This window comes from Carica papaya, chromosome 8 (assembly GCF_054855325.1).
Source record: "Carica papaya isolate Zhongbai chromosome 8, ASM5485532v1, whole genome shotgun sequence".
NCBI lineage: Eukaryota > Viridiplantae > Streptophyta > Magnoliopsida > Brassicales > Caricaceae > Carica > Carica papaya.
The window spans coordinates 33,504,716-33,526,425 of NC_142316.1; the positions used below are offsets into that span (position 1 = coordinate 33,504,716).

Below are 21,710 nucleotides of genomic sequence, written 5' to 3' on the forward strand. Positions count from 1 at the left end.
AATAATAAAACTATCATAATGACATTCCCTTTTGAGCTAATGATATGGCAAATTTGTTTGGAGCTAATACTACGGCAAGAATTCTAATCTTGAAGTGAGAGTGAAGATATTTTCTTTATAAAATTTTGTAATATTAACATAATAAAATAAGAATTTTATTATGCAAAAACTGACTCAAGAAAGTTTTATTCTTTAGATTTATATATACATATATATATATATATTATATAAAAGTGTCACTAGACACAAGGATAGTACACATAAATAAGAAAGGAACCAAACCCACCAAACAATCGCCAATGATTCTGGGAGTTCGTTATCATTGTATGTATACATGTTTATTAGTTGGGTCATTTGATGTTTTTTTTTTTTTTCTTTTTGGGAATAAAATAAAAAGAGAAGGTGGAAAAAGCTCCAACTTTATGAAATAATGAAGAGAGAGAGAGGGAGAGATGGAGAATGTTTTGATGTTTGAGTTGTTAATATATATATATATATAAATTTATGTGTGTGTATATATATATATATATATTTATATCCATGCAAAGAAATGGCGAAGAGCGTCAAGTAGATGATGATATGGTCGTAAAATAAGTAAATAGAAAGCCAATTCCACTTTATTCCTTGTCTGAGTCCGGAACCTCAGCCAAGCAAAATCCCTACACACTTCCCAATTCCTTTCAAAACATTTTCAACTCCTCGATCTAATGAAAAACACCTTTCCTCCCTCCTCCATTTAATCAACATCTTCCAAAAATTAAATCTTCATCACATTTTCAATCTGATTACCCAATTAAGGGTCTAAATTATCTCACTAACAGCTGATTTTATTTGAATCTTGCAATTGTCTAATTTCTCTAGAGAGGAAAAGGAGGGAGAGGTGTTAATATGTGTTAATATCGTCATATGATAATATTAATGATATATATATATATATAATACTTTGCATAAAAGAGAGAGGCCCACTTAGGAGAGCAGCATACTGCATATATATCTTTTATCAAAATTGAGGGAGAGAGAGAGAAAGAGAGAAAGAGCAAAGCTGAGTTGCCTTTGATACTGCTGCATTCGTCCTGCTTGTCAGCACATGCATTCCACTTTCCACTACAAAATCGACTTTGGACCCCAATTTTTACCTCACCTACAAGAAAAGCATACCCCCTATCTCTCCTTATATCTCTATCTTCCTCACCAACTTCATTCCTGCATATACTCATTCAATTCCCCAATCCAAACCCATATGTAAAGACTGCTTCTTTCCTCCATTCCCAGCACCACCCATGAACCTAAATTCTATTTTACATCTTCCCTTTTGATCTCTATATATGTTGCATCCATATCGATCCTCCCACAGCAGCTCCAGTTTATATATATTAGTACTGGTTTTGTGAAGTGCAAGCAAGATGAGAGCAGGAGGTTGCACAGTGCAACAAGCTCTAACCCCAGAAGCTGCAAGCGTCGTCAAACAAGCTGTAACTCTTGCTAGACGGCGAGGCCATGCGCAAGTCACTCCGCTCCATGTGGCTAACACCATGCTTGCAGCTTCCACAGGCCTACTCCGAACAGCTTGTCTCCAATCCCATTCTCATCCGCTCCAGTGTAAAGCCCTAGAGCTCTGCTTCAATGTTGCACTCAACCGTCTTCCCGCCTCAACATCTGCCCCCATCTTGGCTCCTCATCATTCCCAATATCCTTCCATATCTAACGCCTTGGTTGCCGCCTTCAAGCGCGCTCAGGCTCACCAGCGCCGCGGCTCCATCGAGAACCAGCAGCAACCGCTTTTAACTGTGAAAATAGAGTTAGAGCAGCTTATAATCTCCATTCTAGACGATCCTAGTGTTAGTCGAGTTATGAGAGAAGCCGGTTTCTCCAGCACTCAAGTGAAAAGCAATGTTGAGCAAGCCGTGTCTTTAGAGATTTGTTCTCAGACTGCTCCTTCAGTTACTAGTCGTAAGACTAAAGAGAGCAACAGTGTTCAAGCAAAAGCAGTATTAAGCAAACCAAAAGCATCAGATGATTCTATCGGAAACGAGGACATTAGGCATGTTATAAACAGTTTGATGAACAAAAGGAGGAGAAATTTTGTGATTGTAGGAGAGTGCCTTTCGACTATTGAAGGTGTGATTAGAGGAGTAGCAGAAAAATTCGACAAAGGAGATGTACCAGAGGGACTGAGAGAAGTAAAGTTTATAACCTTATCTTTATCTTCTCTGGGTCATCTAAGCAGAGCAGAGATTGAGCAGAAGCTGCAGGAGCTAAAGAGCCTTGTTAGGGGGTTTTTGGGAAGAGAGATAATATTAAACTTGGGAGATCTTGCATGGGCAACTGAGTACAGAGGTAGTTCAGGTATTGATGAGGAAGCAAGGGGATATTATAGTCCTGTGGAGCATATGATCATGGATCTTAGTAAATTGGCGTGTGGCGTTGGTGAGACTGGAAGGTTTTGGCTCATGGGAATTGCTACTTTCCAAACTTATATGAGATGCAAGTCTGGATATCCTTCACTGGAAGCTGTTTGGGGTCTCCATCCTATTACAATTCCAGTAGGCAGCTTAAGCTTGAGTCTCATCACCGACAGGTAAGAATTTAAAATAGTCTCCTGGTGCAGTTTAAGGGTGATTTTACTCTTATAATCTATACATAGTACTATGGCTGATTTTTACTTTAGTTTTCTTGCGTCTCAAAAGACTGAAGGAAGAATCAACACTGGTTTCTTTAACCTTTTTAAAAGAGAAAGCACATATGTTAATCTGATGTAGTGTATATTTATATATGTGTGTATATATATATGCTTGTGGATCTAGATGAATTTATAAATATGAAAGGCAATGAGAAAAATGAAGTTTCACTTTTGGTCTACTTTTGTTCTTGAACAATGTGTGAGCTAATCGTGCTTTATTGAACAAGAAATGAAAGATGATGATTAAAGATGAAGATTTTTGGTTAAAATAAGTTGATAAACTCAACCAGATTTCTTTTTCCTCGAGTAAAAATCGTTTCTTTTGATCTTTTCTTTTGATTTTGAAGCTGATTATCCGTTTGATGAACTTTCAAAGGGACATGAAATCAACTTGTATTACGTATATACTGAAATGTGGGGCTTATAATAAATTAATAACTTTGGTGTTAAAACTTTTTTGATTTTGTGCAGTGAGCTACAAAGTGAATCCAGCAGGAAGAAAGGTGAAAATGGAGTTGGAGAGGAGGAGACGCAGCTGAGTTGCTGTGCTGATTGCTCAGCCAACTTCAAGATGGAAGCTGATCGAAGTTTGCAAAGCAGTGATGACTCCACTTCAAACCTTCCTGCATGGCTCCAAAAATACAAAGATGAGCAGAAAGCCGTTTGCAGCAGCAGAGATAAGGTTATAATTTCATTATCTCAGTCTTAAATATTTTTTCACACACACACACACACACATTTAGATATATATGGGATAAAATACACATACACATATACGTGCTTGAGACATGGGTACATAATCGTAGCTGATTCTTTACTTTTCAAACATATATATATATGTGTGTGTGTGTATTTTTTGAGTTGAGGATCAAGCATATCAATTTAGTTCCTGCAGAATGAATATAATGTGCTTAACAGAACTGTGAACGCAATTTCTATTAAATTATAAAAAGCAGCAAACCCAGAAAAAGAACAAACAAGTTTTAATGTAAATAACAACAAACCATGAGAATTTTCACTCCTATACATGATATTATCTGTTCCAGTATATACTGTGTATGTAGTTGATTATATTATTTTTGATGTGCAAATATCATATAACTATGGAAATATATAAAATGTATGAATTTTAACTTTAATTTTTTTTAATTAAAAATAGGATAACTGAAATAGCACATGTATAACATTAATATTTTTTGTTTAAATAAAGAAGTAAAAAATATTTAAGTTGATCAAAATATTAATTTATTATTCTTAAAAATGATAGACTTACTTGTAAATTGATATCATTCCAGGAAAAAAAAAAAGTGAGTAATTTATATACCCACACACACGTGTCTATTTATAATGTGTGTGTGTGTATATATATATATATATATATGTTATGAATCATGGATTTCAGTTCTTTGTAACACATAATGAGTTCAGAACAGACCTTTTTGTTTTGTTTTGTATTCTTTTCGTGTGTTTTGATTTTCTCTCTGTAACAGGACACTGTCCAAATCAAGAACCTTTGCAAAAAGTGGAACTTAATTTGCGATTCCATCCACAAGTCCCCTTACCCATCTGAGAAAACCCTAACCTTTAATCCTTCTGTATCGCCCTCATCATCTTCATCTGGTTTTTCATACGACCAGCAAACCCTTAATCTACACCACATCAACCATCAATGGCCTGTCGAACCCAGTTTGAGATTATACACAACCGATCATCATCATCATCATTATCAAAACCCTAACAATCCCCAAACCCCATTTTCATCAAACCCTAACTCAGCTTCTTCCAGTGATGTTATGGAGATGGAATATATCCAGAGATTCAAAGAGCCGAACATTGAGAATCTTACAACTTTATGCACTGCATTGGAGAGTAAGGTTCCGTGGCAGAAAGATGTCATTCCTGAAATCGCCAGCACCATCTTAAGATGCCGGTCTGGTATGGTGAGAAGGAAAGGGAATAAAATAAGAGATAACCATGGAGAGACTAAAGAAGAAACTTGGCTCTTCTTCCAAGGTGTTGATGCGGAAGGTAAGGAAAAGATTGCTAGAGAATTAGCTAGGCTTGTTTTCGGGTCCCAAAACGCCATCGTTTCGATTGCGCTAAGCAGCTTCTCGTCCACACGAGCTGACTCCATTGAAGACTGCAGAAACAAGAGGTCAAGAGATGAGCAAAGTTGCAGTTACATTGAAAGATTTGCAGAAGCAGTGAGTAGCAACCCGCACAGGGTTTTCTTGGTTGAAGATGTTGAGCAAGCGGATTATTGCTCTCAAATTGGTTTCAAAAGAGCAATTGAAAGAGGAAGAATAAGCAGCAGTAATGTCGGTGAGGTTTGCCTCGGGGACGCCATTGTTATTTTGAGCTGTGAAAGCTTTAGCTCGAGATCAAGAGCCTGCTCCCCTCCTGTGAAGCAAAAATCAGACGAGGAAGAAGAGAAAATGGATCAGCAGACTCTGTCGCTTGATCTAAACATTTCGATTGATGATGAGAGTATGGATCAGGATGTTGAATCCATTGACGATATTGGACTTCTTGAATCTGTGGATAGTTGTATCGTTTTCAGAACTCAAGAGTTATGATAATCTGTATCTGTTAATTTTGTTTCTATTTTTACTCTTTCTTCTTCTTCTATTTTTTTTTTTTATTCTATAAAAAGAAAAAGAAATTGTCTTCCAATATTTAGCCGTACGTCTCTATAGATTTTGAGCAGAGCCAGTTCTTAATTAATTAGGTAGAATCGATGTGGGAATCAGTTTCCTTGTATATTGCCATCCATGACCTTAATTCTCTCCTAAGTAGGTTTGATGGATTCAATTATACATTTTTATAAAAAAAAAAAATAGAAATACATAAATATTCTAAATAAATATGTATAATTTAATTTGAACTCATAATCTTTTATAAAAAAAATAATATATCACTTATCTAATCAAAATATTGTTGATTGTTCAAATACAATTTTAATTTGAAAAATGCGGAAATATCGCACCGAAAAAACTATAGTGATAGTTTATACCTCATCGGATGTTCAAAAAAAAAAACCCATAGCTTATAGTTTAACTTTTCAAGTTCTACCTTATGATACCGAGAAAATTATAACATTAAAATTAATTACTCTCTAATTTAATGGTTAATATATTCTTTTTTTTTATAAAAAAATGGTAAATTTGAATTAAAATACGATCTCATTTAAAAATAACTTGTGTAGTATTATAATTATTATTTACATATCATATAATTGATGAATGCATGCATCTTCTACTTTGAAAAAAAAAATACATACATTTATTCAGAAGTATATACATATATATATATATATAACATTAAGGAATCGATACAAAAATTGGATATAACCTATAATGAGTGTATAAAGTACAAAAATGTTATGTAAGTTCCTTCAAATTAACAATACAACATGAATGTATTAAAGGGGGCAAAATATTTGGTAAGCTTAGCTTAATTTTTGTTGGATCAAACTTTAACACATGACCAAAAGTATCCTATCTAGCTAAGAGCATCCGTACACTTTGGTTGGATCTTAATTAATTATATGTATATATATATATATATACATAAAATAATAATAATAAATTAATAAGAAATTAAAATCAATAAATGTTGATTAATTGTATAATTATACACGAATATGCTTTTAGTCTTTGCCCTATGTATAATCTCTGTTAAAGACAAAGTAATTAAGCTATATATTATAATCATCACTTGAATCCATTTATCAATAGGTGATAAATGTATATACATACAAACATACATACATATTAATCACAAGCCATCAACTTTTTTTTTTTTTTTCTCTCTTTAAGAGAATTATAGACAATATATATATATATATATGATTTGATTATAATAAGTAAATTAATTAAAAATGTTGGAAAATGTAGGAAGAAAAATTTATTTGATTAAGGTATGATCCATAACGTAAGTGTTGTGCAAAGGAGAAGCAACTTTTATACTCAGACAAGGGAAAAAGCAAATCTTCCCTAAGAAATATCAAGAGAGCAGCACTGCTTTTGATGCTTTGTAAAAGAATGAACTTTTTTCTTCTTCTTCTTCTTCATCTTCTTCTTCAATTCCTTTGATTTTCTCAACCCAACATTCTCATCTTTGAAAAGTTGCAGACTCATTAATCCAAATTAATTAAAAAGTTAAAGTTACATATCTTTTTTTTTTTAAATTAAAATATTTAATTATTTAAGCATCTCTTCTTTAAACCTTAAAGACATTACCACTTTAGAATCACAAAAAGATTGTTCCAATTACTTTAAATTAAAACCCATAAGCATAAGTAGAGAATTTGTCGTTTCTTTCCCACTTTTAAAAAACAATTTATGAACTGAAATAAAATTGGGATATTAATTAATTTACATATGGGGTAATGTATGATATGATTAATTTCCTAAAAAGGAAGAAGCCTCCTTACTCCCATCTACTTCCTTTTCTAGCTTTTCTTTTCTTTTCTTTTACTTAATGAGATGGAAACATTATATCATATTTATATAAACTAATTTCCCATTTCTTCTCCCTCCTCTCTCGACTAATCTTTACGTATATCCCATTTCTTTACTAGCACAAGACGCGGTGGTGGTTCTGGAATTCTCATGCATACGTTTGATTGTATTTGTTTTTATATACTTTACGAGCAAAATGCAAAGACTTTGGATGGTACAACCAACGTGTGTTTCTCACATTTGAAAGGGAAAAAACAAACTCTAAGTTTCAGTATTGGGTATGATTAAACAGATATAAGGGTGGTCATTACAAGAAACTTCATTGTATACACTGGTTAAATGTATGAATCATTTGATTGAACTAATGGTGGAATGTTGGGTGTGTGTGTGTGTGTGTGTGTGTATACGTATGTAATGCTAGTTTGATTGAATCTGTGGATCAATAGATGGATTATGTCTGTAATCATGTGCTACTTTTATGATTGTGCGAAAGATATCCCTCTTGAGGAAACATTTACTTATTCCAATCAGATTTTTTATAAAAATAAAGATAGAGATAGAGATTTGAGTGTTATGGAATCCAAGTCTTTTATTTTATAAAATTATAAATTAATTAAACCCCTCAAAAGCAGGAAGTTGCAAGATAAAGCAGTTCTTCGTATAAATTGCAGAAAGTGGGTGTCCCTTTTAAAGCAATACAAAAGCTTCCCTCTTTTTCATCTTTCTTTTTTTTCTAAATCTCACTTTTTTAATTACTTTCGTATGTTTTGATTCTGTAAAACTAAATTTTATTTAATTAATGCAGTGTGAATTGGATTAGTTGAAAAGCAGTAGTATACATAAATTAGTGGGAGTTTATTTCTGCATTATGCTGCTAATAATTTGAAGCACTGTGAATAAATATTGGTTGTGTGTATATCTGTATATACATACACTGTTACTAGTGCTTTGACATCATCTACAACCTGCCACCATTAATTCCATTCTCTACTTTTCGCCTGCATTCTTACACCTCGCCATACTTAGAGCACACGGAAACTATCTTAATTAACTTAATAAATTAATAAATTAAATCATTAATTTTGATTAAATATATAAATCTAAAAAATTAATTATTTTAATTAACTTAATTACTATCTTACTAATACACAACTAAACATACAAATCTGAAAAATTATGAGTCCCGCATCGTGGTGGCCAAACTTGAGCCATAAGCCTCGTTACTCATTTAAGACAACAACTATGTTGTATGCCTTTTATTCTTATATATATATATATATATATATATATATATATATATATATATATATGTATGTATCTCTCTTTATCTTTTTAACAGCCATTTGCTTTTCTCTACTTTGGAAACCTTTTCTCTATAACCACCATTTTTTAATGCTCAATGAACTTTTTGCAACTCTAATCATATATATCCCATGATCATATAGATAGATATATGTATGCGTCTCGTCTGCCTTTTATCTACTTTTTCTTCTTTAGATTATTGGGCCTAGCATATATACATATATCTCTACTGCTACAATTCTTTCTAAGTTGGATCATATATATCCACAAGCATTAATTATATTTCTCGTGATTAATTACCATTTATTTAACTTAAGTCATAATATAATTATCATCCAAACCCTAATTTTATCACCGTGATTTTCACTACCCAAAATACAAGCTGTTTATAAACTTCACTGCATTTTTGTTGATTGCCTTGGATAAGTATATATATATATATATATATATATATATATATATATACATACATATATGTATATAGTACTAGCCAGGTAGCAGCAACTCCATGTGGGTAAGCATAAGACAGAGTGAAGGGCAAGAAAAGCAGACGAACGGAATCTTTCAGCGTGATGAGAAAACTATGGTATTCTTTTTAGGCTCTCATGAATTCTCTACATATACATTTACATATATGAATATATTTATGTATATGTATATGCATTGTTTGGTTTGTTTTGGAGGTAGACAAGATTGAAAACTATATAGGGATTGGAGTTTGCTTTGATTTCAGAAAAAATACAAAAGTTCAAAATTGTGAAGAAACAAGACCCACCAAAAAAGGAAGATTGGATTAGATTGTTGTTGGCATCTTAAAAAAGACAGTATAAGAATGGAGACAAAGTTTCCACACACCTTAATTAACTCTCTCTCTTTTGCAGTCTTTAAGAAAAGGAGAGCTTACCCTTTTCTATAAGGTCACTCTCCCATTCTTTTCTTTTCTTTTCTTTTCTTTTCTTTTTTTCCATTTCTACTTTCTCTCATAACGTCAATTAAATTCTCTTGCATGAAAGTAAGGGAAATCCAGGATCCTATTCATAAAGTCCCACACTTTCACCATATCTACACAATAATATTCCAAATTTTTGTACCTATATGTATGACCATCATTCTCTACTTGGAATATTACTAAATGGGTTATGTATAACGTAAACATTTGAACTTATATATTCTTGATATAACATATTATCTTTCAAATTCTCATTCTTTTGGTGGGTGTCTTCTCCTTTTTCTTTTTATGGGTATATGATGATTTCAAAGTGATGAGTTAGGGATCCAAGGAGAGAGTCTATACATACAAAATCGATGTGCTTGAGTTATGGGGAATTGAGAGAAGTGGATTTATAATTTTAGAATCTTGGTCAAAAAGAGAGGATCGCACACACGCTTCCAAGAGAAATCAAAGGACTCGTCTATATGGGTGTATGTATGTATGTATGTATGTATGTTTTGTGATAGCAAATTGGTACCCTCTATCCACTACCTATTTGTGAATGGTGGGTGGAAATTAGATATTAAATCCCTCGAATTAATTTTCCGTATATCAACTAAGATACATGAATTAAATGATATAATTAAATGCGACATAAGAATGTCATTAAATCAATTTTAATACCTTATTATTAAATTTTTTAAAAAAATTATTTGAATTTTCCTTTACTAAAACATTTGATTACCATGAAAAGTCCAAAATTGCACCTAATGGGCCAAATTGATTACCCAATGTTTGATTAGGCCCAATACTTAATACCTAATGGGCCACGTTTCGGTCCAATCTCGGTTTGATGGATATATAAATCACTTTAAATTTTTTTAGATGAAAAATAAATTTTATATGAAATTTGTGTTTTTGTTTTATGTTGGTTAATAAATAAATGTATACTTACATTTGTTTATATTTGTAAAATAAAAATTGTTAAGATTTATACTTTAATATAATTTTAAATTGTGATCTCACTCTCTCTAACTATTTAGTTAAATTTATAACCACACATTTTCTTTTTTAATAGATTTTTTTAAAAAAAATTTTAAGTCACGGTATAAATAAGAATCGGATAAGGATAAAGAAGAAATGAATAGACCACGTAAAGTAACTAACAGATTTTTTTTTTTCTCAATTTATATTCAATTAAAAGATGATATTTTAAATCTAAATCTGTTTAGTTTAATCTATCTAAATTGAATTTAGAACGAAATTTTTTTTTATTAAAATGTGAATTCGAAGCAAATCCGACTTAAATTGATGACAAAAAGAGAGACGGATTAGCATGGATTCGGGTTTAAATTTAATAAATTTATAATGAATAATAAATAGCCAATGTTCGTTTTTGTAATGACAATCATCTACAAATTGGTATAGGAATTAGAAAACGACTTCTCACCCGCCTTATTAATTCAAAATTTAATAGAAATTATGAAAATGAAAAATAAAATTCCACGTCAGCGTTGCTCTTCATGTCCATGTCATCACTAACTGTCTTGGCTAACGCCTCTAGCAACTCAAGTTTCGAAGAAAAACCTCAGTGTTTTATTTCCCAAGAAAAAACACTTTTCACCACCGGCAACCTCCTACGCCAGTCGCCCCGTCGCCCTTTTTTCCCTCTTCTTCCAGGTCACCTGCCGGTAAACCATCCGTTATAAGTCACTACTCATAACAAAAAAAAGAAAAGGAAAAGCTAAGTATATCCATTAGTTGCTCGTTATTATTTCGTTCATTATTATTATCATCCGCCATGAAAGGCTTAAGCAAGATCGGCACTGGGTTGATTGTCGTGTTTGCCGTCGCTTTAGTGGCTATACTTGCTGAGCTCACTTATGCTCTGTGGAGACGGCGGAGATTCCGTCGACGGGCCCTTGACAGTGGGAATATAGACGTGTTGAGTGGCAACCAGCTTCACTCTACGCCGCTGTCGAAGGAGCTACTCTACTTCTTCTGCTGGAAAAACCAGTCCCGGATTGAACCTGCCGGTGCTCCTTCTCCTGCCCTTCCCGTATCTTCCCCGGCGACCCAGTCTCGCCAACCGGAGAGTGAGGAGGACCTCGACGCCAAATGGAAGCAAGCCGTGCTTTACGGACACGCCAGGTTCCTGTTCACGATTAAGGAGGAAGAGGAGAGAGAGCTACATGGAGGTGATACACCTAACCACCCATCCGCAGGGGCTGATCGTCAAAGGACCAAAAGGGTCTCTCTGGAGGAATGTTTCGCCGGAGATGGTGTCGAGAGCGACGGAGTTTTGACGGCAGATAATCAAGAGATCGAGGCAGTGGCGATCGACGTTAATGATGATGAGAAAATGGTTTTCAATCTAACCCCGTTCTCCACGCCCTGCGCTTCCCCTCCGTACTACACTCCCTCGCCTTCTCCTGGCCGTGATGCGACCCTTCCGCTCTCGCCGGAAAATGACGTAAATTCACTTGAGACGGCTGGAAGCATGGAGACAGCCGAAGAGTTTGCTTTTTGTTTGAAACCCGAAGGTCCTTGAAACCACTGGCCGGAAAAAAATCGGAGTGCGGAGACATCAGTCGTCTCTTTGATGCGTAGTTTGTCAATTAATGTTTATAATTAATTATGTTTTTTTGCTTTGACTAATTAAATTAGACTAATCATTTTAATTTGGAGACGTTTAACTTTATCGTTTTAGTACATTAATCTCTCTCTATTTATTTATTTATTTATTCTTTTTTTTTTTTAATTTCACTTGCTTGTAAGAAAACCGTTACGATTGTGCCACGTCATAACCTGGGTCCACTTGAGGCAAGAGGACAGATAAGTTAGACTGATTGCATTAAAAGTAGTTTAACTAAAAGGAGTTTGTGCAGGTGAAACATTTACACCTCTCTGCCAACAAATTTTATGGCTGTGGGTTAATTTTTTTGGCACTCCACCGGCCGTTGGTCTGGCAGATCTTTTGGAATTCGAAAAGTTAAAAAAAAAAAATTACTGGGGTAAATTTTCGTTGTAGTTTTAAGGTTAAACATTATTATTTTAATTAAATTAAAAATGATGTAATATAAATATTTTAATTTAAAGCCGGTGGATACGAGGGGTTATGTGGGTCTGGTTATGGGCTCTAGCCCAGGCCCAATTCACGAATCCGAAGTGAGCATTAACTATAATTCCAAACCCCATGACATTTATGAAATTCAAATCCTGACTTGTCTCTATGAAATGTAAATCAAAACCTGTTCTTAATCCAACACGGACTTCTTCTTTCTAACAGATTTGATTCGAACGAGTCGGATTAAGTTAGCTCGACCTAAAATGCCATCCGAACCCGGGTGTCCTAGCGCTTTAAAAATTATCGTCGTACTGATTTTTTTAAACTTATTTAGTTTGGAGTCTAATTTTCAGTGTTTTTTTTTTTTGAACATCTTATTGTTATATAATTCAAGTTTTATCACTTTATATAAATTTATTATTTGTTTGAAGAAATAATAATTTTAAGACTCTATTTTAAACAAAAACATGCGCAAATTTAAAGTTAAATAAATCAAATGGAACAAGAATATAACAAAGACCTTATTTTCAAGAAAAAATCGAACTATAAATCTTTGATATGAAAATTTAATATTAAGATATTTGAAATTAAACTGTAACAAATACGTAATTAGAGGTGCTAATTTGATTTTTTTTAGATGGGTAACGTTCCATTTGTAATTACATATATAATTACATATATTTAGTGGCATTTGTATGTGTGTATACACACGTTATTTAAGTAGACAGAATTTTTATCGTACTAGTTTCAAAGACGACAATTCGGGGGTCAAGAAACCCCCGTGTAACGTCTCACTTTCAATTGTTGGCTTGGCCTTGATCAAGTAAGTATTTATGTTATTACTCGGTCAAAAACATGGAGCGGTCACATTAATGGTAATTAATTATCATAATTAAAACGATTACGACACCTTCCAACATTATTTAATTATCATCTTTATGTTATAATTTTTTAATTATCCACCGTGACCGATTCATTTAAATTATCTTTCCATCAATTCTACAGCAATTGGAAAAATGAGTTTATAAAGGGGGAAAACAAAAACAATAATTATTTATTCACATCGAAAGTAATATAAATAAATACAAAGAAAGAAATATATATAAAATCAGGTATATATACGAGAAGAGCGTACATATCTCACGGGTAAAAACCAAAAACGACGACGTAAATACTAAAATTTAAAAAACAAAAAAAAAAAAGAATAATAAATAAATTCGAAAGATGAAAATATGATGAGAAAAAGGAAATCAACGGATTCGGTCATAGAGGCCGGGTGCGACAATCACCAGAAATCAACGTCGCACCTGGTTGTGCGAAAGACGCCATTAGAGGAGCTCGCAGGAACCTTCAAGTCACACTTTACCCTGGGTTTAAACGTGCCAATCCTGATCTTTCCCAGCCTCAGCCTGACTCTTAGATGCAAGTTCACGTCGATGCTGAAAACCCCAGCGTTTGTTTCCTGGTTAAACTCCTGTAATTTCTCAGCGTCGAAAAAGACGGCTTGCTGCCCTTTAAAGACCGGAGTCAGTACGGTGGTATTCTTGTGACCCTGGAAAAAGGGTGTCAAGGATACGACCTTGAGCCTCGCGTCCTCGTAGAAAGCCCTGGCCTCGATGCGATCATAGTGGACGGCTATCTTCTTGTTGGGGTTTCGAACGCTGATGTTGAGAGCGAGGTCGTAGTGGATGGTGTTGGAGTTAGTGAGGTTGAACTGGGTTAATGACACGTCCGTGACGTGGAACTTTACCTTGTTAATGGGTCGGAAGATGAGCCAGACGATGAGCGCGGCCAGGCCGAGGAGAAAAACTATAGAAACAACGATTTTGATAAGAAGGGTGAAGAGACAGCAGCATCCGCACCCGCATCCTGAGCCACGGCCATGACTGTGATAGGTTTTGGGAGGTGGGATTGCGGGGCCGTAGTATGCACCGTTCAAGCCGGGTTGTTTGTCCGCCATGTGTTTGATGAAATCCCAGAGAGAGAAACTCAATTGAAAGACAACCAGAGAAAGTTACAAACCAATAGAAAACGGATAGAGAAGAAGATAGGAATTTAATGGAAATGAATTGGGTGAGAGTACAAGTATATATATATATATATATAGAGAGAGAGAGAGAGAGAGACAGAGAGAGGTTACATGGGTGGGAACTAATTGAAAAGGGAAGTGTTTGAAAAGGCGAAGACTGAGAAAGGATTTACTAGGGGGATTGTGCGCGTACGGAGGTTGGCTGCGTGTTATTTTAATGGGCGCGGAGATGACACGGCACGCGGCTTTGATGACTTTTCTTAAGACTTGGTTCTTGGCAATTTCCAAATTAACTTTATTTCTATTTTGTCTTATGGGGTTTTAATTTGGGATTGGAGATTGATAGTGATTGGTGGGTTCCAAAAGTCATAACACAAGTTGCGTTAGTTAATTGTAATTACAATATGCAGTTTGCATGGTTTTACTTTGTCAACTTGAAAACGCACACATATGGGTTTTTAGCAGCACATTTCCTTTTCTTATATTAAAATTAGCATTCAAAGTTTTATTTCTAAAATACTATTTTTCCGTTGATATTTTTTTATTACGTTTTCAATTCAATGTTTTAAATTTCACGTAACCTCTAATTGGATTTCTGAGCTCGTAGTTAATTTGGTTTTTACCGGCCCAGATCTCTGAGCCTGTATTTTTATTTGGGCCTCTTTTACAGCAACTTCTCCCCAGAGACCCTGAGCCTAAATATTATAAAAGTAGTAGTGATTTTAAATGTTTTTAATTGATTTATTGGACTGAATTCTAATTTTTTTTAAAAATGCACTTGTTCATAATTGGACCTGAAATAACTTTTTGTAATTTACTCTTGTTTATACTATTAATCAATTTTTAAAACGTTAAAAGAGTCTAATTTTCATTTTAATTATATGTATTTTGTTAAATAATATTAATTTGTACGCAATGAAATTAATTAAAAAATATTTCATTCGTATATACATATATATAAGGTGACATCCAAGTTCTGGTCATGACATGATCCAATGAACTTTACTTGTTTTTGTCTTCTTATTTACATAAATAGGATATAATATTTTTAATATATAGTTTGTTATCTTACCCAGACATACACCACTCATCTCAATCTCACCCGCATCAAGGTCAAGCCCGCGTAAAATGTGAGAGATTGATGGGCACATGGTGCTCCTTCATCGCATAGCCTCTCTATAATAATATATATATATATATATATATATTCAGTGACTTTATATGATTAATTTAAAGATAACTAATTTAATTTATATCTACATGGATATAAGTATGGTCGAAATAAAATTACAGTATTTTACAATGTTTATTTGGTTAATTTAATTGAAGTCATCACAATGCTATAATTAAAATACACACACAGATACATATATATATATATATCTCATTTATAGTCCTTCACGTATACAATAATAATGATAATTATTACTATTAATTACTATAAATTTAAATAAAATTATGGTGATTAGTGTTTGATTAAGTTATAACGATTAAACTAAAATTAAACCCAATAACAATAATAATTATTATTAAATTAAAATTATACTAAAATGTCTTACAAATTAATTAAAGTCATTTTCTAACACGCAATTATTTAGTAGGTAGAAAGAGCGATTCAAAAGGACCACCACTATGCCCCCATGTGATGTGATCAACCCAATACACACCATACAATATAATTTATTCATTAGGTCCCGATTAATTACTACTCCCAACCAAATTAAATTCCCAGTAAGTAAAATTAACGTACTAAATATTTATTTATAATCTTATAATTAAGTAATTAACATATAATTTTGCATTTGTCATGTAATTATAGAATTATGGAATTGATGTACGTAATTGATAGGTAGACAGCGTTTGACATGTCAAAACTAATGCACATCAATTTCTCAAAAAAGAAAAAAATAATACATTTGATTTTATATGTTCAGATAAGGTAAGAAAATTTGTATTTTGTAGGATAAGGTTGAGATTGATTTGGATCATTTAAAAAAAAATAAAAATAAAAATAATATCATTTTGTAGACAAAATTAAATGATGATAATCAAATTGAATATACATATACACATACACATACACATGTATATCAGAAAACTCCAAAACAAAAGATATATCACAATCACACCGACAGTTTACTTCATTTATTTATTTATTTAAGAATTAACATAACACCTTTTAATTAATTAATTAATTGGAGCTTCTAATCATGCAAATATGTAGAGAAATTGTAAAACAAGGAAGCAAATTAATTAATTAATTAATTAATTAACACTGCCGGCTCCATAATTCAAAGCTTCATCACACTTCTAATTTTAAAGATCCAATGTCGATTAAAATAATAATAATAAAATAAAATATTTTTAAAAAATTAAAAGAAAAATGACACCTCAACCTCCACTAGATACATTAAAAATAATAATTATTATTATTATTATTATTGCACAATTTTTTTTTTTTGTAATAATCCAACTACAAACATTAATAATTAATTAATCAGATATTGCAATTTTGCCATCTTGTTTTTTTTTTTTTTTCTTTTTCACCCATTTATTTTCTCTATAGCAAAATGTACAATTCTTCATCCACATACTTTCTAGGCCCTTTGTCTGAAAATTTAAAAAAAAAATAATATTTGTGGAATTAAAGAAAAAAAAGAAAAATTAACGGCGTGAAAAAGATAGAGAGAAGAGAGATTTGAAGATAAAAGAGAAATACTGAATATCCGTGCTGCATGACTAAACAGATACTTGACGGCGTCACCAGGATAGTGTAGTCTAACAGAGTTTCTCAGCTTTAGTATTCCGTCAAACACTGACTGTGCAGGGCTGTAAAAGCTGGTACTTGACGGCGTTGACGCCGATGGAGACGCCGGAGGTGGGAGGCTTGTTACCGAAGTTGATATACGCAGGGCACTTGACGTACAGATGGTACCGGCCGGAGATGAAAGCGCCGACCTTCCACCGAACGCGGCCATCGATCTTAATCATGACGTAGATGAGGCCTGCGTTCTGATCCTGGCTGAGGCTCATGGAATTGTAAGGAGCGATGGGGACGGAGTTTCCATAAACGAAGGGTGACCAGACGTCGATCTCTTTGTGGCCCTGGTAGCCCGGCGGCAGAGCGGTGCGCAGAGTGATCTGCTGGTTGCGGTAGGTCGCGTAAATATCCAGTCGGTCGTAGTAAATACCGATTTTATCGTTTGGGTTGCGAGAGGAGATGGTAACCTGGAAGTTGGATGTGAGAAAGTTTGGCGCCGTTATGTTGAAGGCAAAAACGGTGGCGTCTTGCAACACGAACCGAGGTTTGGTGGGCTGAAGGATGGCCCAGATCAAGAGAATCGTCGCCAGGACGATGAATAGGAAAACTATGATCGCCCAGATGATCTTCCTTATCATCTTTTTCTTGCTGTGCCCATGGTTCCCACAGTCCTTGGCAGACATGGCTGGTGCCGAGAACTGTTACTACAGCGGGTCCGTACTCTGCTCAAGAGGTGGAAGAAGAAGATTATGAGATAGTAATATTGGTTTTTCTCTTCTCCTGAATTGTTTTGAAGAGATTTATGGTATGTGGCTATGAGGGTATATATAATATGTTTAGAAGAAAAGAAGGAGAGAGAGAGTGAGGGAGAGAAAAAATGGCCAGTAAGTATAGTTTTGTTCTGCTCTTAGTGAGTTTGTATATATTTATATAAGATACTTTTTTCCCAATTCAAACTTCAGTATCTTTCTGTTTAATTTGTGTTCTACTTATCTTTTTTCCCTTAACAATTCTACATATTTTAGAATTTTCTACTTTTAAGTAATAATTTTCTGTTTTATAATCATTTGAGAATATCCGTAATTACCACTTACCAGTTTTTTTTTTTTTTTTTTTTTGTTTGTTTTGGTTCTGGCTTAGAAAGCAGAAACGGCGTCGTATAAGTAGTGTAAACCAAATAAGGAGATGGCAACTGTAAATAACAGTAGGTTTTAAGAAGACAACAACGATACATTTAACCTTTTTTTTTTTTTTTTTTTTTTATTGATGGCTATCAATTTTTTGACTTTTGCTCGTGGTGAAAAGTCAAATTTAGCTTCTGATTTAAAAAAATAAAAATAAAAATTAATATTTCTCAACAAATTTAATTTCTGTATAATTAGAATATTTCATAATATTATAATTATTAAATAAATTAAAAACAATATCCATACGACATGCTGGCATCACTCGTGTGAAAACAAATAGGAAGAGAGTTGGTATGGAAGGTTAATTAGGTAGTGGCTTCGTAATTATAAGCTAATGTTTTTGACGTGCTTTTTACGTTTACTTTGTTTTTACTAATTAAAAAATATTTTATCTTATTTTTATGACGTCAATAAAAATATTATAAATATTTAAAAAAGTAACAGGTGTGTTTAAAAAGTCTTTAAAGTACATATAAGACCAACGTTTGTGGTGTGCCCCAGTCAACAAAAATATTAATTAGAAAGGGGTAAATATGGAAATCACTATTTTCAATATGAATTTTTATTCGAAATTAAGAAATAAATTAAAGAAAACGTGGGGAAGTGGTCTGATGACCGTCGGATTGGGTGACAACCGTCGATTGGGAAAGGGAAGCCGATCAAACACGTTAAGGGATGATGCCCGGGACCCACTTATCGCGATATGGAAGGTTCCCCGACCTTTTTCTTGGGTTCAAGAATATACATCTCCTCATCACCAAAACCTATATATACACACACATATATATATATATATACATACAAATATATATATATATATATGTGAATTGTGGAGTGATGTAGAGGATACAAAGAATCATACTTTTTTCAATGTAAAAAAAAAGACGGCAATTAAAATTATTATTGAAAAAAGAATTCATACATTCTCATATAATTATTTTTATGAAACCTATGAAATTAAAGTTTGGTCTTAAAAGTGAATTATCTTTTCTGGAAAGGTAATGTTTTTTTTTTCAGACATTTCTAATTCTGTACCTTCCCCTTTTCCCTACATATTTATATATAATGAAGAAAACCATATACATATATATATATACATATGTGAAATTAATTATATATATAATAGATATTAATTATTTAACAAAAAAGTTTCCCTCATTATCAATTCTATTAATTCATTCAATTTTTTGTCAAATTTATTAATTAATGGAGTTACAATATTACATTTTACCCAACAAAAAAACACACATATATATATATGGTCCGACGATTATATATATGGTCATGTATCAAGTGTTGTCAACAATCGAAGGTCTGGTCAACACTGTATAATTCTATATTCAAATTTAAAATCTTATTATTTATTTTAATCCTTCTCAAGGAGACTCCTAATTGACTACAAAAATATATAGTTAATTAAAATAATATTGTTAATCAAGTTGTACAACACGATCAAATATTATTATTTCTATTAATAAATCATCATAATATATTATTACGTGACTAATAAAATTAAATTATAAACATGAAAACTTTATTGTTTTTAATAAAAATACAATACGATATAATATATAATATATGTGACCTGTACCCACCATCACAAGTTTATTTTTGTCATTGATTTTCTTGACGTTGTACCTACCATCACAATATTCCACCTTAAGATGATATATACATATTACACACACACACATATACATATATATATATAAGTATAGGACATATTATAGCAAACAAAATGATTATAGTTCGTTTTAAATTAATACTCCAACTCACCGTCCATCCCATGCCTCGTACATTTTGATTCAAAGAAGTCAATAAATGTTGCTTTGAATTTTCAAAGTTTACATATAGTTTAACCAAATTTAACTTTATTTGTAATTTCCAATTCATTTTATGAGGGGACTACCTTTTTCTACTTCTAATTGCTAGTCAATAGTTGGGTTGTATATATACATATATATATATATATATATGTACACACACACACACACACACACATACATTCAAATATTTATCATTGGCTAATATCATATTTTTAAATAATTATTTTTTACGATCAATTAGATTAAAATAATGCAATAATCATTTTGAACGTACCAAATATAACATAGGTTATGTTCTTATTACTAAGCTGAAGGCACTACAAGTTGAAATTTTTCTGACAGACACATCTGTAATAATGCTTTGAATTCTAACACTAGTTCATTAAGAACAGGTTAAAATTAATTAAAGAGTTGACTTTGTACCTAATTAACATTGATTATGTATGTATATATATATATATATATATATTTAGAGATGTAAATAAACCAAAGGGTAGGGGTATTTTTGGACCTACAATTACTATTAAGATTTAGGGCACTGACATAGAGGCTGATTCTTAGCCCCATTTTGCCGTCTTCATAAAAGGCGGAGATCTTCCTAGAGATCAGAACCCCCTAAAATTATTTTCCTAATTTTTTTTAATAAATATATTATTATTATTATTATTATTATTTTCTGAGTCTTAACATATTTAGGCGCGTGTAAATCACCAGAGGAGGGAAATACCGCCTCCGCGAGGGGAATATTGGCGGAAGGCATGCGGGACAAGCACCATGACTTATTTGCAATGCCCACGCGCTCCCTGCCCACGCCCCCTCCGGATATATCCCAAAATTTTCGAATTTTCTTTTTTTTTTTTTTTAATTAATTAATTTATTTATTTATTCTTTTCGCGGAAAACTCCAAAAACTAAAAAGGACGGGAATCGTAAGAAAGGGATAACTTTTGTGGGCTAAATTATAATTTCAATATATATGATTAATTAAACCACTATGGGTGTTGGTGCCTTTTTAACTCGGGGTCTAGAAACATTAGGATGTTACATTGTAACATTATAGATATGGATTTATTACACACACACACATATATATATATTATTATTATTTATTATATTGTTATGTATATAATATAATATGAAATGTCGAAAAGTCAACAAGTCATATCAATTGGTCGATGAATAATGGTTCACATGCATGATAAGGAAGCTTCATATTCTCTTCCCACACTTTTTTATGATCAACATGTTTTTTTTTAAAAAAAAAAAATTAAAAAAAATTCTTAAATTAATGAAAAGTGATTTTTAAATACATTAAATGTTGAAAAATATTAATTACTTAAAGTGATTTTGTAATTTTTATCGATAAAGTGTACAATTTGAAATCGGTTCATTGTATTTTTTAACTCCGATTCTGTTTATCTTAAATTAATAAAAATTTAAATTTAAATTTCGTTCGAATTTATAT

At 32.5% G+C, this 21,710-nt stretch overlaps 4 protein-coding genes across 4 annotated transcripts; 2 read left to right on the top strand and 2 right to left on the bottom strand.

The window, feature by feature from the left end:
- The first annotated feature begins 972 nt into the window (after window positions 1-972).
- Window positions 973-5,359, top strand: LOC110810633 (Double Clp-N motif-containing P-loop nucleoside triphosphate hydrolases superfamily protein). The gene is made up of 3 exons (XM_022036854.2): window positions 973-2,578; window positions 3,152-3,362; window positions 4,171-5,359. The coding sequence occupies exons 1-3, from the start codon at window positions 1,404-1,406 to the stop codon at window positions 5,254-5,256; spliced, it is 2,472 nt and encodes an 823-aa protein (XP_021892546.1). The 5' UTR covers window positions 973-1,403; the 3' UTR covers window positions 5,257-5,359.
- Window positions 5,360-10,903: 5,544 nt separating this feature from the next.
- On the top strand, window positions 10,904-12,088 carry LOC110810591 (uncharacterized). The gene has a single exon (XM_022036803.2). It carries the CDS (start codon window positions 11,178-11,180, stop codon window positions 11,925-11,927), a length of 750 nt encoding a protein of 249 aa, XP_021892495.1. The 5' UTR covers window positions 10,904-11,177; the 3' UTR covers window positions 11,928-12,088.
- Window positions 12,089-13,476: 1,388 nt separating this feature from the next.
- Window positions 13,477-14,618, bottom strand: YLS9 (Late embryogenesis abundant (LEA) hydroxyproline-rich glycoprotein family). The gene has a single exon (XM_022036849.2). It carries the CDS (start codon window positions 14,401-14,403, stop codon window positions 13,729-13,731), a length of 675 nt encoding a protein of 224 aa, XP_021892541.2. The 5' UTR covers window positions 14,404-14,618; the 3' UTR covers window positions 13,477-13,728.
- A 2,260-nt stretch (window positions 14,619-16,878) lies between these two features.
- On the bottom strand, window positions 16,879-18,137 carry LOC110810632 (NDR1/HIN1-like protein 1). Its single transcript, XM_022036853.2, has one exon. The coding sequence runs from the start codon at window positions 17,914-17,916 to the stop codon at window positions 17,281-17,283; it is 636 nt and encodes a 211-aa protein (XP_021892545.1). The 5' UTR covers window positions 17,917-18,137; the 3' UTR covers window positions 16,879-17,280.
- Between the last annotated feature and the right edge of the window lie 3,573 nt (window positions 18,138-21,710).

Bases quoted from the DNA above. Each gene is read 5' to 3' on its own strand.
- LOC110810633 (XM_022036854.2), top strand. From the start codon at position 1,404: ATGAGAGCAGGAGGTTGCACAGTGCAACAAGCTCTAACCCCAGAAGCT. The intron at 2,579-3,151 runs GTAAGAATTTAA...GATTTTGTGCAG, and splicing joins TTGAGTCTCATCACCGACAG to TGAGCTACAAAGTGAATCCA. The intron at 3,363-4,170 runs GTTATAATTTCA...TCTCTGTAACAG, and splicing joins TTTGCAGCAGCAGAGATAAG to GACACTGTCCAAATCAAGAA.
- LOC110810591 (XM_022036803.2), top strand. From the start codon at position 11,178: ATGAAAGGCTTAAGCAAGATCGGCACTGGGTTGATTGTCGTGTTTGCC.
- YLS9 (XM_022036849.2), bottom strand. From the start codon at position 14,403: ATGGCGGACAAACAACCCGGCTTGAACGGTGCATACTACGGCCCCGCA.
- LOC110810632 (XM_022036853.2), bottom strand. From the start codon at position 17,916: ATGTCTGCCAAGGACTGTGGGAACCATGGGCACAGCAAGAAAAAGATG.